Consider the following 16,395-nt stretch of genomic DNA (forward strand, 5'->3'; position numbering starts at 1 on the left):
TCATCTCTCCTCCTTAATTAGATGCTACATCAGCATTCTTGTGAGCCTAGGGTGCATGATACTACCTAAGATACTAGCACTATAGCTAACATAACAGGTGGAACCAGCAGTTTTTTTTTTTTTTTTGCAAAACGCAGCGTTCATAGATACTATGCCTATCTTTGTATATGGAGTACCTCTCTATAAACGCTAACACTAACACGGCATATCTTTATGAACATCTCGAATTCTAAAAAAATATCTTAAGATTGACGAAATGACCACAGATATCTCACTACCGACGCCACCTCCAACTAAAAAATGGTCTTCCTTCTCGGTAATAACTGGTGCCGTCTCTACACCTTCGTGGAGTTCATAACGCGTTGCTGGGATCCACGAGAATATGCTGTGTGTGACGCACATTAAGGAAACTTAAACAATCTTCCTTTAACATAAGTTTGATGACTAATTTGTCCAGTTCGGTAGGTCCATACCAAATTGCCTGTCTATCAACTAAAAAAAGCGTGCCCAGGCAAGCCGTGCTCGATAATAACAAACACAAAATCCTTGTTTGATCGTCTGTCCTCCCTGTCGTGTGGCGTCAATCCAACCGGATACCTTTGTGGTCGGCACACGGCAATGCAGGAGAAAGTACCCGGTGTATGTCTCGTTCCCGTCGCAGTCGAGACGACGAGCTCGGGACGTTTCCACGAGAAAAATAAGTGGCAAAATATGCACTGTCAATATTAATATTTACAATTATTCCAGCGAGAACAAAGAATGGATACTTCAAATGTGCTTGGGTATATCCCTTAAGCCGTTGACTAACGGCGTCCAAGTAGGATTAGATAAGAGAACGGAACGGATATGGAATGATCCCAGGTATATCCGTTATGCAGTTGACCAGCATCACTGCATTGGGATAAAATATATACATATACACATTGTATATTCTCACATGATTGGTGCAAATTCAAACCATCTAATTATAGCCGCTCCTTTTTCTAATCCTCGTCCGATGCTTCAGACTGATTCAATCCAACGATAGATGCATTTTTCTCTATTTTACTTTTAAGTAGTGTCTCAATTAGAGCTTGTAAACATTAACTGTTGAAAACAACGCTAACATTACTTCTACCTATTAAAGACTTTCTAGCTAATGGGCCTGAGAAAACCAAGATGGCCTCCTTCATGCCTGCTTGTGTCAGTGTGCAAGGGCGTTCGCCTAGCGACGTAGGAATAGAAGACTTTTCTCCTATTAGGAGAAACAAAATTGCATTTTACCTAGACAATCTCATTTTACAACATACAGTGTGGCTCACATCGTTGATAGGGTGATGAACAAAAAACAGAAAAATGTGTAATTAAGCTTCTATTATGTGCACTCCATAATCAATCAGCTTTTGCGAGAGATACGGCACCATCATTCCTAAGATGGTCCAAGCGACTTCAGCTTCTGCATTTGTGGATTCAACAAGAGAGTACAATCTGTCAATTAACATTCTCAAGATATGATTATGGTATATCTCTCTTGTATTCAGCAGCGCTATCTGATGAAAAGGTTGGGGAACTTTGAGATATTCTGAAAGTACACAAAAGAAAGGTTTACCGAGATAAACTGTGGAGGATCATCAATGCTAGAAGACCCCAAGACGATTTCTCTCTTCAACTTCATAGTTAGCGTGTGCGCTGTCCGTAGCTGATCCATTGAAATACCAAATCGGTAAGAACATATAGTAGTTGCATAGTACGGATGAGAGCTAACAATCGTAGTAAACAACATACTTCTGACCGAGTTGCTCCGCCAACCATGAAGACAAAAATTCGGTTGCCTAGCCTCTTGAAGTCACCTGATGCGTGTCTCAAGACCGCAGAGTCACTGCCAATCAAATATATGGTTACAGGAAAGCAGCAAGAAAGTGTGAAGCCGATCAGAGCAATTTATTCTTGGAAAATTTGTATGGCGAGGAGGGGTTAAGATGAAAAACTATCTTCAGTGAATACCTTGATTGACCATCGTCAGAGTTACGAGACTTAGCATATTGTGGTGTGCGCCGTGATCTCCTAGACATGGGTTGTGGATTTTGTGCTGGTTTTGCCGCCGACCCACTTTGTGCGGTCCCTTGAGCAGTAGGTTCACTTAAAGATGGGTATTCGTTTAGCGGTAATTCACCTTTGCTCAGCTTCTCGATCAGCTCCTGTTGAAAACCCATGGAACTTCAGTCATTACTTTAGGTATGACTACTATTTTTAATCACCAACGGATAAAAGTTAATTCTATCTAAAAACACTTGTACTGCATTTGTCTAGTTCAGTTTGTTCTGAAACATATTTGAATATTTGATCAAGAGAATGAATGCCGCATTCTTAAGTGCCACGTAAATTTTGGAACGTGTTTATTTTGGTTCCAGCAAATGTTAATTGCAGTATTGCATGAGATAGGTATTGATTGTGTGACACAGGGAACAAAGCAGATAAGCAGATATTTCATGAATAATAGGGAACTTAGTAGAAATGATGAAATATTACTATCACGTGCCTCTATAAGTGGGAAAAAACGTGATAATGCCCAGCCTTCCTCACCATCCTGTCGTTCTGTCCTAACGCCAGTATTTTTCTTCTGGTGTGAAAATTACAAACATGTTAGTTCAAGGCAATAAAGTACAGGTTTTAGTTCAAATGACTTAACCTTTTGTGCGTCAAATTTGAGAGAGAAACCGCCAGCCCGTCCTGTCTTTTTTGCATCTGAACCAACCAAGTATTGTAAGCTTTTTATTACCTTCATATCATCGGATGGCAGTTTTGCTAGCTGCAGAGTCAATAAATTGGCTCACCATATCAGATAGACATGAATAATCAAAATTGTTAATCCAATTTTTTTGTGATGTACTTTTGAGTTACCCTAAGGACAGTATAACCATTAAGCATAGATGACATATACAGATCTCAAGCTGGGTAATTGCTTTCTGTGGTAGGTAGCAATATGAGATGGTTTATAAGCTGGGCTAGGTGGAGTCAGCTTGTAAGCGACTTCTCACTATCTTGATTTTCTTCCAGAAGTAAATAAAATTTAAATATAGGCCCACTAAGCTGTTTGTTTGCACAAATCTCAATCTTACAAACCCCATCAATCAGTGGATCCAAAGAGATCCATGGCCATAGGCATATATGCCTCTAAAAGAGGAGAAGCGTAACACATCATCATGATCCTGCTAACCATGTGATCGGAATATTTAGGTCTCCATTTATCCATCTACTCTTACACCACCTAGCCCAGCTTTAAAAAAGGAAAAAAAAGTGTGCGATGTGGTTTAATTATTTCTCATAAGCGCATGCAACAACTGCTCGTCTGTTTTATCAGATTTAAGCAGAATAAATTCTATAAAGGCATATGCAGTCTCATATGATCAAACAACATATGAAGCAATGAGGTTAGTTACTTAGTCCCATAGTAGTCTGCTTCCACGGTCCTAACTAGCGAAAAAAGAGGTTTAGTTCCTAACCTATGCATAATTGCTGCAAGCATTACACAGTTCATAAGCCATAACTCAAGCAATGCAAAACTTGATATGAAGTACCTGCATCAACTTGTCCCCTTTGTCACCTTCAAACTTGTCAGGACATACAATTGCATATATAATCAGCAATCTCAATTTGTTTTCTTGACTCATATTCTGAGCAACAGAACAAACATGTCAAGTTAAGCATAACACTATGCCGATAAAGACTTAGCAGTGAGCCTTTTTAAAATTTTCTCTTTCTATACAGACCTGCTTTGACCTGAGGAGATTGATCACCTCCTTGGCTCCTGCATCTCCAAAAACTAGATCCTGCTCCACCTGCCCAATGTCACGGAGCCCGTACTCCCTGATGAACTTATTAATTTTTCCAGCAATCTGAGCACAAGCAGAAGAGATCAAACAAAAGTATCAGGATTTCTATCACTTTGAAATTAGACATGAAGCTTACCATAATAGGTTTATTAAGGCATATGCCGTGAACTAAATATGGCACATATAAAGGTCATCAATGCTTTTAAAAAACTTCTGCTTGCTTTAACCTGGATGCTAAACTTAGTTCAGTAAACTTTGAAAATTGTGCTATGAGTAATCATGTTGCTTTATATGCACTGTAGTCATACATATTAAATATAGGTACCGGCAGAGACTGCATAGTTAATGTATGCATTAGATAACTGCCCATGGATTGAATCCACTACGGAAATAGATGTAAGAAAAATACCAGTGTGCCCCATTTAACTTGAATTCACCAGAATATCAATAATATAGCATCTTGTTTTCACATTTTTTTTCAAAATTCTCATAAATCAAGGAAATAGTAATTTATCTTCTGCAATGCTAAACAAAATAAGGAGAATATGATGTAAGAAAATATCATGAAAACAATAATTTACCTCTATATGGAGGGTCAATTTCTCAACTTGCTCACTGTATTGTGGCAAAGCTTGAACAATCTTCTGGAGATCTGTGGTTGAGACTTCACCACCATCTCTAATTGAAATGGAAATATCATAAGCTTGTATTGTAAACAGAATGTAAAGATAACCATGCATTCTTTATTTCTGTGCCCATACTTTCACCAGAAAATAATCTACTAGTTGATATACCTCTATACTAAAATATAAACTAGGTTAGTTTTATCAGAAAGGATTTCTGTACTATGCTGACGGCTTGATTGGTTTGGAAGAACCTACAACACAGCGATCTTTGACGGCGAGTAACCAGTCATCAAGGAGGATGCCAAGACTTGGTAGCTGGGGCCCATCTTAGTGTAATGGCGTAGGTGTTGTATTGGGTTCAGCAACTTGTAGTTTAGGACGCATGGGCTTGTAAATAACCTCTTATTCTTCTATCAACGCACCAAGACGCAAAGCTTTTGCACTTTCTCGAAAAAAAATATTTCTTTACTAGTAGTCCAGATTCAAAATATAACCAGTTGTTCAGAAAAGAGCAATATATCACAGTAAGATATAGATCAAAACATGTCAGACCTACAGCTAACTATGTTGGAGATAAATAACAAACACAACGAATACAAAAAGGTAGGTTGTATATCAGCTAGAATGGTAAATAACACCAATGCACAAGCATCTGCTAGCAGCATACCATACTGCACTCCACTCTGTGTTGAAACATTTACATTTGTATTACTTTCAGAACAAGAAATAACAAGCACCTTGAAAGTTGTGCTGCTTTATTCTTTGAGACAAAGGTATTCATCTTCTCATACAACCTCTCACTGGCCTGTCATTCAAGTTAGTGTTATAAGGCATAGACTAAAGTATAGCTGAACAATCTCAAATACCGACATTACTCACATCAGCAATGTGAGTATGGCGAAGCTCTATCCAGAGAGGATCTTGATCCTCCAACAAAGCCTCCTTCTTTTCAGGATCTGATCCCGCTTTTGACACCTTCGAACAGAAAAGTAAATCAGAATGCAAGCTAAGATAAAATGTGTATTGTAAATTGCTTTATATCACAGGCACCTCATATATGTATTTGTTGCCATCCATCTCGAGTAGATCATGGCACATTGCATCATAGATCCATTCATGAATAACAGGTGCTATCTTTGCAATCATAAGAAATTGTCGTAAGTTGTATGAAACAGTTCTTTGCCATACTTATAAAATAAACAAACTATTGAACAGTTCTAATTAAGAATGTAAGGTATGCTTTAGCACCTGATCTATAGGCCTGTCCAGAATGAGCAGTTCACATGTCTCCTTCTGGGGAAATTCAGGAATTGTTGACTTATATTTGGAAACAATTTCATAAACAGCGTTAGCTAGCCATTTTGGAACCATGTCAAATTTTGGTGCTGTTGATGGGTCTGCACTTTTGGGTGCACGATACCGCACACATGGAAATTCCTGTAAGCGCTAAAATTAGCTTCTTGTTTGGAATAACAATGTTATACTCAATTGATCACACACGACAAAACAAGGATAAACCATGAAAAGACTGTATTCCTAACTAGCATAGGAGATGTTCATAACTGTAGGTTACTAGGTTACCAGAAAATAGTGTGGTAGTCTATATAATAAATGGTCAGTTGTTAAACATCCACGAGGTGAAGGTATAGCTAGTGACAGGAAGATGCTTCAAGAGACTGCCAAAAATCAAGACTATGTATTTCACTTCAGGAAATTGTTTCGAGGCGTGCATCAATAACCATGTCATATTCCTCGGATCTTGCTGAAATTAAACACCTTATCAATTTTGGGTGGGTTGAAGGAAGGGGTGTTCATGTTATGGCCCAGGGAATGGGAGTGCAAAAGTTGGAAAGCAAAAATGTTAAGTGTCACCGAGATTTTTCAAATATTGAGCAGATATCAAAAGTTGTAGCATCTCACTGGTGACCATGTCCATATACCATCAGCAACATTCACTACAGGTGCTGAATTAAAATATATAGGTAGGAAAATCTATTGATGATATGCTGAAATCAAGTAGTTTCCTAGTGATTTTGGAGCAAGTTGTCATTTATGAAATGACACAATAACTTAAGAGTGTATCATAAGGACATATATGTTATTGTACTGAAAAATAAATGTTTGCTAAGTAAATGGCTTTTCAAATTATTAACTGAGGAAGGAGTGTGGCAACAATTGCTACACAACAAGTTTCTCAAGCATAAGACTTTAGCCCAGGTTGAGGAGAAACCCACAGATTCACCATTTTGGAAGGGATTAATGCGGGTTAAGACTGAGTTTTTTAAGAGGGGCAAATTCAAGGTAGGAGATGGGTCGAGGATTCGGTTTTGGGAAGATATATGGTTGGGTGATGTGCCATTAGCGCAACAATATCCGTCTCTGTATAATATTGTCCAAAGAAAAAATGTGTTGGTATCTACGGTTTTGAGGCAAGTGCCTATTAACATTGGTTTTAGGAGATCTCTAAATGAACACAAGTGGAATCAGTGGCTGCATCTATGTGAGCGTTTAATGTCTGTGCATCTTACTAATGAAAATGATAAGTTTATTTGGAACTTAACAGAGTCGGGTGTGTTCTCAGTTAAATCTATGTACTTGGATCTTATGAATGGACATACTAGATTTTTGCGCAAGTACCTTTGGAAGATCAAAATCCCGCTCAAGATTAAAAAATTTATGTGGTTCCTTAGTAATAAGGTGTTGTTAACTAAGGATAATTTGCTAAAGAGAAAGTGGACAGGTTGTCAAAAATGTTGTTTCTGTGATGAGAATGAGAACATTGACCATCTGTTTATTTTCTGCCCGTTCGCAAAACTAATTTGGAGGATGGTTTTCTTTTCTTATAACATACCTCCTCCATCCAACATTACTAATATGTTCGGTAATTGGTTGAATGGAGTGCCTAAGAAAGACAAGGAACGTATTCGTATTGGTGTTTCTGCAATTTGTTGGTCAATATGGACTAGTAGAAATGATATTGTGTTTAATAAACAGAAGGGAACCAATTTTTTGCAGGTTATTCTTCGTGCGGTGCATTGGATACAGGTATGGGCATACCTACTTCCGGAGGACCAGCGGGATATTATGGCTACTGGATGCAACCATCTAGCGACGGTCACTCGGGACTGTTATTTCCAGGCTACTGGATGGCGGCATATTAGAAGAATTGAAGATGGATAGTTTTTGTATACTTTTCATCTTTGTTTGGTTGGTTCTTGTCTCGACTTTAGATACGGCATGATTGTAATAAGTACGCACTTTGAATATCTTTTAAATAAATGAAAGGGCTGTGTGCATCGATTGATGCAGAGGCCGGGGCTATGCTCCCATATCGAAAAAAAAATTAGCACAGTATTCATGAGTAGATCATAGCAAATGAAGTTTTTTAACATACCTTCAACGATGCAAATGTGGTAGCTATGCGAATAGCCATAGTGCTTATGGTGTCGTTGAAGTTTTTTGAATTATGCCCATTTGCACTATATAGTTCAGTCAGCGCCATATCATGGTCAGTTACAAACCCCTACAGATATGTCACCCGTCATCATCAAAACTATGGTTCCTACCATCAAAGTAAAGGATGACAAACCTAAACATAAAATTAGAAATTTAGGCAAAATGGCATGCAAATACAGTCAGACCTCATTTGGAATGCTTTCACCACCAAATGAATCATGAGTATTCCAGATGCTAGCAAACTTTCGATTCAAAGATGAACCAGTTAATTTCCTAGATAGTGCAAATGCATTCTATAGTGGCCAACAATTTCCAGGAAATATTAAATTTATTTTAACCTGCAGTTGCTCCTTTATATGCCCACTTCCCATGTTACAATCGACTCGAACTATATACTTAATAATAACAAAAGAAAGAAAGCAATCAACCAAGAAAGCAATGAGATAATATAGAACGGAGATTATGAGTACCTGCATGTCGATAGCAAAAAACTCCAAATTCATCTGCAATTGATAGAATCATGGCATCAGAAAACTTACCGCCGAAGAACATCAGAGCTGAAGGTATACAAAAAGTAACCTCTCTTAGTGCACCAATGCGCGGTATCACACTCATGTCGTTCTTAATGTAAGTCACCAGGTCCTTGGGAATTGGTGAACTGAAGAAGATGTATGCCCTAAAAGTTGAAAGGGAAACCTTTAACATGTATGTCAAAGTTTGTTATATATGAAGCTTCTGCAGATGATATTCCAGCTGTGAATTGAAATCTTGGTTTAACATACTTCCTATACAGCGGACATCTCCCAGACATGTCGGATAGAAGCATTATGACACTGCAGATCACCAAGCTCACATATGAGAGAGTATTCAAGAGAATGTAATATCTGTCATGGACTATATAAGTAATAACGAGGACTATATAAGTAATAACGAACTAGTGATGCAAGTGGTCCATCACTAGGGTACCCTCTTTAGTCTAAAAAATGAAATATAATTTTTGTCCATGACATCATCAAGTTAGTTCATTTTTTGAACTAAAGAGGGTAGAGGGTTAGGTACCATAATGATGGACCACTTGCATCTATATAGCGAAGTAGCAAAAGAGCTCCCGAAAGAACCAAGAAGAACCAGCATAAGCTTAAGTTAAAGAGAGCAAGAAATTAGGACCTATGATTTTGGATGGGGATGCATAAAATTCTTGATATATCAAGCAGTCACTAGAAGAATCACATACGGGACCAAAATTCCAAGTGTATTTACTTGCAATTATGTTGTGATGCTTACGGAAAGGGAAAGCCAGAAAGATCAATCGTGATCAGTTATTTACTTTTCTTTCAGTGGCTGTAGAAAGTAGATGGCATCCATTGAAGGCATGGGCTCCCTTCGCTTGAACAGATCTTCTACCACTGCAGGAAAAGACATTCAGGTCAGCGAGCTACCATACCTCAGCACAAACAAAACAACCAGATTCGCGGGAGCACTATTGGCTGAATTGGGGGACCTCTGAAAAGGCCCCTGAAGTAGTAAAAACAGTAACAATAGCATGGTATCACCATATGCTTACTTCTAAACGATCACATATCCAGGTTTGGGCAACTTACACGAAATCCCTGCATCAGTAATTTCCGCCATCTTGCAAGCATAACCAATGATCTTTACGGTAAATTTATCCATGATAAGAACCTGCACAGGAGTCAAGCTAAAAACCGTTACTGTTTTTTTGCCTGAAGGTCCTGATAAGTAATACAAATATCGTGGCTGAGGAGGAGCTTAAAATGATGGGGTTTTCAAACCGCAGTCACAAGTGTCCGCATTCCACAGGTAAGATTCGCACATCATGTTTTAAAAATGAATCATCCTGTATGAATAAATACTCTGCTAAACCGCTATCTTATGATAAGTGATGGAAAGCATGCATGGTAATTTTGCCAGTGGTGTGAAAACTGCATGTATTACTTAACTGGACCCTTTTGTTGTTGGTGGTGTGTAAGCGCTAAAACAGGCTATGAATGGTACTACCATTTAGAAAAAGGGCACCCCCCTTTGATTCTATATAAAACAAAAATGTGAAAGCATATGGAAGGGATTGATTACCCTGTGAATTCTAAAAAGGCTTACATTTCGGAGCGGAGGCACTCCCTCCTATCCAAATTACTTATTGCAGATTTCGGCAAAATGAGGGAGTAGTATAATCTAGGTTCAAAATGTCATTTGCGTGTGAATTTTGAGCAGATAATGCAGGCGGTGAGTAATACAAGCTGCACGCACGCGTGTGTACCTTCCATGCGGTCTTGTTCTCCTTGTCTTTGTCCGGCTTCAGCATATCCTTAAGTATCCCTGCGGAGGAAGGAGCAGAGAGATGCACAATTCAGTGAGGCGTTCTTGATCGTGGCCACCCCAAAGAGTAGAACAAGAGCGGCGTGGAGGCGGTGGGTACGTACGGTCGCGGCAGACATTGCGGAAGATCCTGGGGTCCTCGCCCACGCCGCTGAATTCCGCCCCCGACATCGACATCTCGCCGCCGCCGCCGCCGACTCGATCCGACCAAAGATGTCCGCCACCGCCACGGCGACAACCGCACCGCCCCTCTCACGCGCGTCTCCCTCTCCTCCCGCCCACACACACTCTATATCCTGATTTAGCTGGTCGGGAATGTTGATGGAGGGTGGAGGGGAGGGGGGAGGGCGCGAGCAAGGGAGCGTGGGGCTCGCAGGATGAACCGGGACGAGATTCCCGCGGGGAGGAGGACATGGATGGAGGAGGGAGAGAGCGAGGCCATGGCGGGTGTCACACGACGGGAATCCTTGTCTCCCATGTCTCGTTGACAGAGACATGAAGCAGCCGTTTCACCCAGATAAAAATGCTCACTGAACTCATCAAGAGACCAATGCCTGATAAAGAAAAACATGTACTACTTCATCTGTCCATAAAAACATGTCATGAATTTATTCAAAATTATAAATATTATATAGATACATAGAAATTTAGACAAAATTTAATATACATTCTTGTATGGACAGATGTAGTATTACATAAAATTCTGTCAAACAAGGAGATATGTTATATAAATATATCATTGGAAGTTAATTGATGCAAAATGGGAAACTGAATATCGAAATAATTGTACAACATGTACTAGATCAAGGGAATAGCACTTTCTTAGTCTTTGTGACCAAACGGTGTCGTTTTTCTTTGATAAAAACTGAAACAAAGCAATCTAATTTCATACCCTTCGTTCTAAAATTTTTGCCGCGGTTTTAGTTCAAATTATGAAACATAGGCAGTATTTTTTTCACGAAAATATCTCCTACGCGTTGTCATGTAGTGAGCTACCCCTCATTTTTATTTTCCATTTTCTATTATATTTTTTTACTTTTTTTCTATTTTTTGTGGTTTTCCTTTCCTTTTTTCCGTTGTTGGTCTTCAATCTAGGTTTCCTTTTGATTTTATTTTCTTCTTATTTTTTCTTTGTGTTAATATGGTTTTTTTCTAGGTTTCTTTGCATTCATCTTTGTCTTTTATTTAGTTCTTCTCAATTTTAATTATTATTTCTTAGATTAAAAACTATACAAAAAATGTTTTTTCCTTACTGTTTGCTTACCCTGCGAGACCAATTAACTCCTTCTTTTCTTATTACATGAACACATATTCTAATTTGCACTAACAAATTTTTCTACTCCCTCCGTCCACAAAAGATGTCTTAACATTGTCTAAATTTATATCTATCTATACACTTACCATTTACATGTGTATACATGTATGTTTTGACAAAGTTGAGACATCCTTTTTAGAATAAAGAGGATACTACTTTTAATAAATATATACTTTCTCCGGTCTCTTTTAATTGGCTCGAATTTGGTATAACTTTGTACTAAATTCGAGTCAATTAAAAAAGATTGAAGGGAGTATATATGAATAACTTTCCCTTGAAAATGAACATTCGTTTTGAACACATGGATTTTTATATACTGGAGCTTCTATGTCGACACACTATGTTGACATGAGTCAACAATTATTTTTGTAACAATAGTTTTGCGGAAATATACTTTTTTTTAGTGTAAATGGGAGTCTAAAGGTTCATAAAAACCATTGTAAATGCCAGTATAAGTTGTTGCTCCTGCCCATCTCCACGGTTTTCCAGAAGCTCATAATCAAGAAAACTGCTTCAGGTCGGCCCCAGAGCAAAAATGTCCTATTTTTTAAAAAGATGAAAGACGAACTTAATGACAAGTTTAGCATGAAAAACTTTGTCCTTGTGATATATTTCTTCGTTGACACTATTCACAGTTGGATTTGTCCTGAAGATTCACTTCTTTTTCAACAAAAGAAAAAGAACCACAACTCTAGTGCAAATATGCTCACTATGCTTCAGCTAGCAGTCTAGCACAAGGGTCTGAATTCATAGGACCTGAATTACAATATGATTTTACCCGCCAAAAAAAATACAATAGAATTCTATCAGAGTTGGTTATGTAATCTGAACACATTGTAAATTCTCAGACATAGTAAACCCACTATAAATTCTAACGCAAAATGTTTTGGCTCATATGATTATACATCGAAATTTGACAGTCTCTTAAGAACGCATACAACTTCAGATGCAAAACCAAGTCCCAGCACCCGCATTATTACACATACTAATAAAAAAAACACTACTAACTAATATAAACATATCAAATCTCAGAGAAAAACTATCCAACCGTGCAAGGACAAGTGGTCAAATTTACACGTTGCTGCACGACGCCTCCATCACGCCGTTCCGGATCTGGTCGCCAATGTCCTTGACGTGGCCTGGGCCATGGGGTATGAACACCGTGGTGTTCTTCGAGTTGTCCCCAAGCTCCTTGATAGTGTCAAAGTACTGGGTGACCATGATGAGGTCCATCACCTCCTTCGCGGTGGTGCCCGACACACTGTGCGAGAAGTTGAGGATGTTCTCCCTGAGGCCATCCGTGATCGCCTGGCGCTGTTTCGCGATGCCGACGCCAGAGAGGTACTTGGCCTCGGATTCACCTTCAGCTTTCTTCACCAGATGGATCTTCTCCGCTTCTCCTTTGTAGACACTTGCCAGCTGGAGCCGTTGGGCTGTGACAGGATTCGACAAGTTAAGGTGAGTTCACATGCAAAAGGTAGCACCTAAACATTCTATAAGAAAACGGACAGTTGAAGCATGAGAAGAAAGGGCAGCATGTAAGTATCGCAGTAGTTTAAGAGCTGAGTAAATGATGTGACAAGTTTTAACTTCAACAACGCAGTCCAACATGTAGTTAACATCCTCTAGGCTTGTAGAACCTGAAAACAACAGTCTACACTACTACTAATACTCAAAATGGTATTATACCTGCATTTATGTCATTCATTGCTTTGCGGACAGCAGCATCAGGGATGATATCAACTAGGAGAATGTGCTCAATGCTGTAACCATAATCCGACATCACCTGGACAAGAAGACATAGGATTCATCAAGTCCGCAGAAAAGACAGAAAATAACAGTACACAGCAGCCAATCCAAGAAGACGATGTGTACATAACATATGATCACTTTCTCAAGAGATGGTATAATACAAAACTAACACTGCCAATAATGCAGAACAAACAGTATTTTGAGGGGGAGAAACAGACATTGCCTGTGTGCAATCAAACTTACGCTAAGCAACTGATAGCGTTATATAAATCATACATGATCTTGATTTTGTCAGAAATAGAAATAATTCATCTGAGGATGAAACAAACATGGTGTTTATAATTTGATACAATGTGCCTTTCTGAGCAGTGACACAAGGTGAACTGAACTATTTCAGTGGTATTACATAGAACTGAATATTCTAATGTTACTTCTCTATAGTGGTCTTTTTAGGGGTTGAACTATAGATCCAATTATTCCCAAAAATGTGAGTACTGGACTAAAATCCAATATCCAACACTAAACAAATTGGTGACTAATCTGGTAGAATGATATAAATACATGTAATGATGCACCGTGGTAGTAAGCAGTACATGAAACAAAAAAAAATAGGTTAATGGAGTTACCTTTTCAAGCTCCTCAAGTACAGCTTTTGCCACGTCATTCTTTTGCTCAAACAAATTGTCAAGCTCCATTCTTGGAACTATGGCTCGAACCACTATTTTCCAGAGAAAAGACACCGGCTTAGGCCTTAAGGACACAGTATAAACAACACAACAACATACTAATATTTACCATCAAAGACGTAGGACTGAATTTGCTGCTGGGGATTCTGCAACTCGTAGTATGCATCATCCGCGTTCTCCTTAACAACCCGGTACTGAATTGTGCATATCAGATGAACAAATACATTATCCTGCAGGAGAAAAGGAGATTTGTTTCAATAAGTATCAAAACAAGCAAGCCACCACAGTACGAAAAATGATTCTTCGGTCACAAATATTTCACTTGATTCTGTATGTACTATAGCTGATCCATCACATGATCAATACTCGGAATGTGAGAATGATTGGGTCATTGTGGCATAGTTTTCCAAGCAGCTCCCAACAGAAGCGGAAATAATAAAAGGAAACTTTGCTAGACTTAATTTAAGTGCAGAAGAGAGAACCCAATGTTGTTAAAGAAATTATTCTTCCAGTATCACACAAAATTTCTAAATATTAATATTATCCCATAGTCTGAAGCTACTCCACGCATCGTGTAAAACAAGCCATTTACTTTCTGCAATAATACCCATACAAGTATAGGCTAGACTCAGAGAATGCACACATTTTTTATACATTCGGAGAAACATGAGTGACCATAGCTAGCATCCTTGCATACTGCAATCCCACTGTAACCCAGCAGTGATTTTTAAATTTAACTAGAAACCACTTCCCGGAGAACAATCTAGCACTGGCAGACTGGCTGGAACAATGACATAAATTCCTCCACTATCTTAATAGATGGGTATTGAAAAGTTTCATGCGATCCGAAGATGATTGAACAAATGACACTCGTGGTGGATCAAACTCGCAAAGAGACGTATGTATTATATGTGTCTAAAGTAGAGACTAGTAACATGACACATCATCTAATAATCTTCCAGGGTTGGCACGGGGTGTTTCTTCACTGATTCTCCCTCTAAATCGTGGCTAAATCCTGGCTCGGCCACTGGGGACACCGGGCACAGACCATGGAAAGCAGTTCATCCATACAAAATATCTCATCTACATGTAAAGCAGTTCATCCCTGCAAAATATCTCATCTAATAACCTTCCAGACGTTACAGAAGTTTAGGCAACCACAATTAAATACTAGCATCCCAGCAGAGGCAATCGCGCCTGGTTCCAGCAGTTGAATCACGAATCTTGCGCCCGCGACGCAGATGATCAACCAATCTAGGTCGGTGACGTGTCCTAGGAGGCAGGGCAGGGAGAGAGAGAGAGATAAAAGAAAACCTTGGTCTTGGTCTCGACGCGGACGTCGAGGGACTGGACCCGGGTGGAGAGCGTGCCGGCGACGAACTCGCCCGCGCAGGGGTTGAAGAAGTGGAGGCCCGGCTCGGCGAGGCGGAGGAAGCGGCCCCACTTCTCGACCACCGCCACGTTCGCCTGCTCCACGCAGCCGCAGAAGAGGAAGAAGGCGCTCACCATCTCCGGATCCTCGGTCCCTCGGCCGGCCGGCTGGCGCTCGATCGGTCGGTTTTAACCGGCGGCGAATTCGGCGGCGCGGCGTGGGGGATTTCGGTACGCGCCGTTTACTTCTTCCTTTTCTCCAACCCCTTTTTTTTTCTCTATATTTATATTTGTTTCTGAAGGCGAAACTTTCCGGGAACTGCGTTTTGGCTCCCGAGTCCAAATGCTCCTGCCTCTCTAGACCAATCGTGCTGCTTGGAGAACTGCGTGTGTCAGAGATACCATTCTTTTGAAGATGTGAGAAAAATGCATGTAAAAGGGAGAAGCTGTATTGGTACGGAGGTACAAATCGCCCAGATGTACTCCCTCCGTCCACAAATAAGTGTACATGCGGGGTTTTCAAGACAAATTATGAAGTGGAGTGAAATGTGCATTGGAAAGATGCATCTCTCCACTTTAATTATTTCACCTCCAATGAGCTAAGTGCTTGTAGAAAACAAGGAGAACATATGATTAATATTATTGGGTTTGATTTCTGTGCGATGAGAGAGAAGCAATTAAAGTGCATTGGAAAGATAGAAGTACACTCTTTTGTGGACAAAGTTTAGAGGCTAGATGTCCACTTATTTGTGGACGGGGGGAGTATGCGGGAGGTAACGGCTCTGAAACATGTACCGGGAGTACAGGATAGTAGGCAAATTGTGTACCGTGGCCGGGTCAATAAAGAGCCGAGCTGGATTAGTGGACCGGCTGAAAGGAGTTGCTGCATATTGGTTTCTTTTGCTGCGAGCGAGGAGGAGGATTACTGTAACCGACTCGCGCCGACCAGGAAATCATCGAGGCCGAAGGGAGCTGCTCCATCGAAGTCCCGTGCCGCCCGCTCCCTCGGCGACGTCCTGCTTACTTTTTTTTTCTTCTGA

At 39.8% G+C, this 16,395-nt stretch overlaps 2 protein-coding genes across 2 annotated transcripts; both read right to left on the reverse strand.

Moving 5' to 3' along the window:
* Positions 1 to 1,277: 1,277 nt before the first annotated feature.
* LOC124653073 (probable protein transport Sec1b) lies at positions 1,278 to 10,438 on the reverse strand. The gene is made up of 21 exons (XM_047192124.1): positions 10,336 to 10,438; positions 10,173 to 10,231; positions 9,496 to 9,577; positions 9,222 to 9,300; positions 8,677 to 8,727; positions 8,474 to 8,570; positions 8,365 to 8,397; positions 7,833 to 7,961; positions 5,687 to 5,875; positions 5,489 to 5,572; positions 5,318 to 5,413; positions 5,176 to 5,243; positions 4,394 to 4,490; positions 3,750 to 3,875; positions 3,558 to 3,653; positions 2,669 to 2,788; positions 2,519 to 2,599; positions 1,984 to 2,177; positions 1,765 to 1,858; positions 1,589 to 1,678; positions 1,278 to 1,435 (listed from the first exon to the last, which is right to left on the reverse strand). The coding sequence occupies exons 1-21, from the start codon at positions 10,406 to 10,408 to the stop codon at positions 1,409 to 1,411; spliced, it is 1,965 nt and encodes a 654-aa protein (XP_047048080.1). The 5' UTR covers positions 10,409 to 10,438; the 3' UTR covers positions 1,278 to 1,408.
* A 1,899-nt stretch (positions 10,439 to 12,337) lies between these two features.
* Positions 12,338 to 15,587, reverse strand: LOC124654757 (hypersensitive-induced response protein 4-like). Its single transcript, XM_047193745.1, has 5 exons — positions 15,299 to 15,587; positions 14,094 to 14,214; positions 13,925 to 14,016; positions 13,236 to 13,332; positions 12,338 to 12,979 (listed from the first exon to the last, which is right to left on the reverse strand). The coding sequence occupies exons 1-5, from the start codon at positions 15,491 to 15,493 to the stop codon at positions 12,618 to 12,620; spliced, it is 867 nt and encodes a 288-aa protein (XP_047049701.1). The 5' UTR covers positions 15,494 to 15,587; the 3' UTR covers positions 12,338 to 12,617.
* Positions 15,588 to 16,395: the final 808 nt, after the last annotated feature.

The sequence above is a fragment of the Lolium rigidum genome, chromosome 5 (assembly GCF_022539505.1).
Source record: "Lolium rigidum isolate FL_2022 chromosome 5, APGP_CSIRO_Lrig_0.1, whole genome shotgun sequence".
NCBI classification, from domain to species: domain Eukaryota; kingdom Viridiplantae; phylum Streptophyta; class Magnoliopsida; order Poales; family Poaceae; genus Lolium; species Lolium rigidum.

Bases quoted from the DNA above. Each gene is read 5' to 3' on its own strand.
- LOC124653073 (XM_047192124.1), bottom strand. From the start codon at position 10,408: ATGTCGATGTCGGGGGCGGAATTCAGCGGCGTGGGCGAGGACCCCAGG. The intron at 5,876-7,832 runs GTATGTTAAAAA...TAGCGCTTACAG, and splicing joins CCACATTTGCATCGTTGAAG to GAATTTCCATGTGTGCGGTA. The intron at 3,876-4,393 runs GTAAATTATTGT...GCTTGTGCTCAG, and splicing joins AATTGACCCTCCATATAGAG to ATTGCTGGAAAAATTAATAA.
- LOC124654757 (XM_047193745.1), bottom strand. From the start codon at position 15,493: ATGGTGAGCGCCTTCTTCCTCTTCTGCGGCTGCGTGGAGCAGGCGAAC. The intron at 13,333-13,924 runs GTAACTCCATTA...CTTCTTGTCCAG, and splicing joins TACTTGAGGAGCTTGAAAAG to GTGATGTCGGATTATGGTTA. The intron at 12,980-13,235 runs GTATAATACCAT...ATCCTGTCACAG, and splicing joins AATGAATGACATAAATGCAG to CCCAACGGCTCCAGCTGGCA.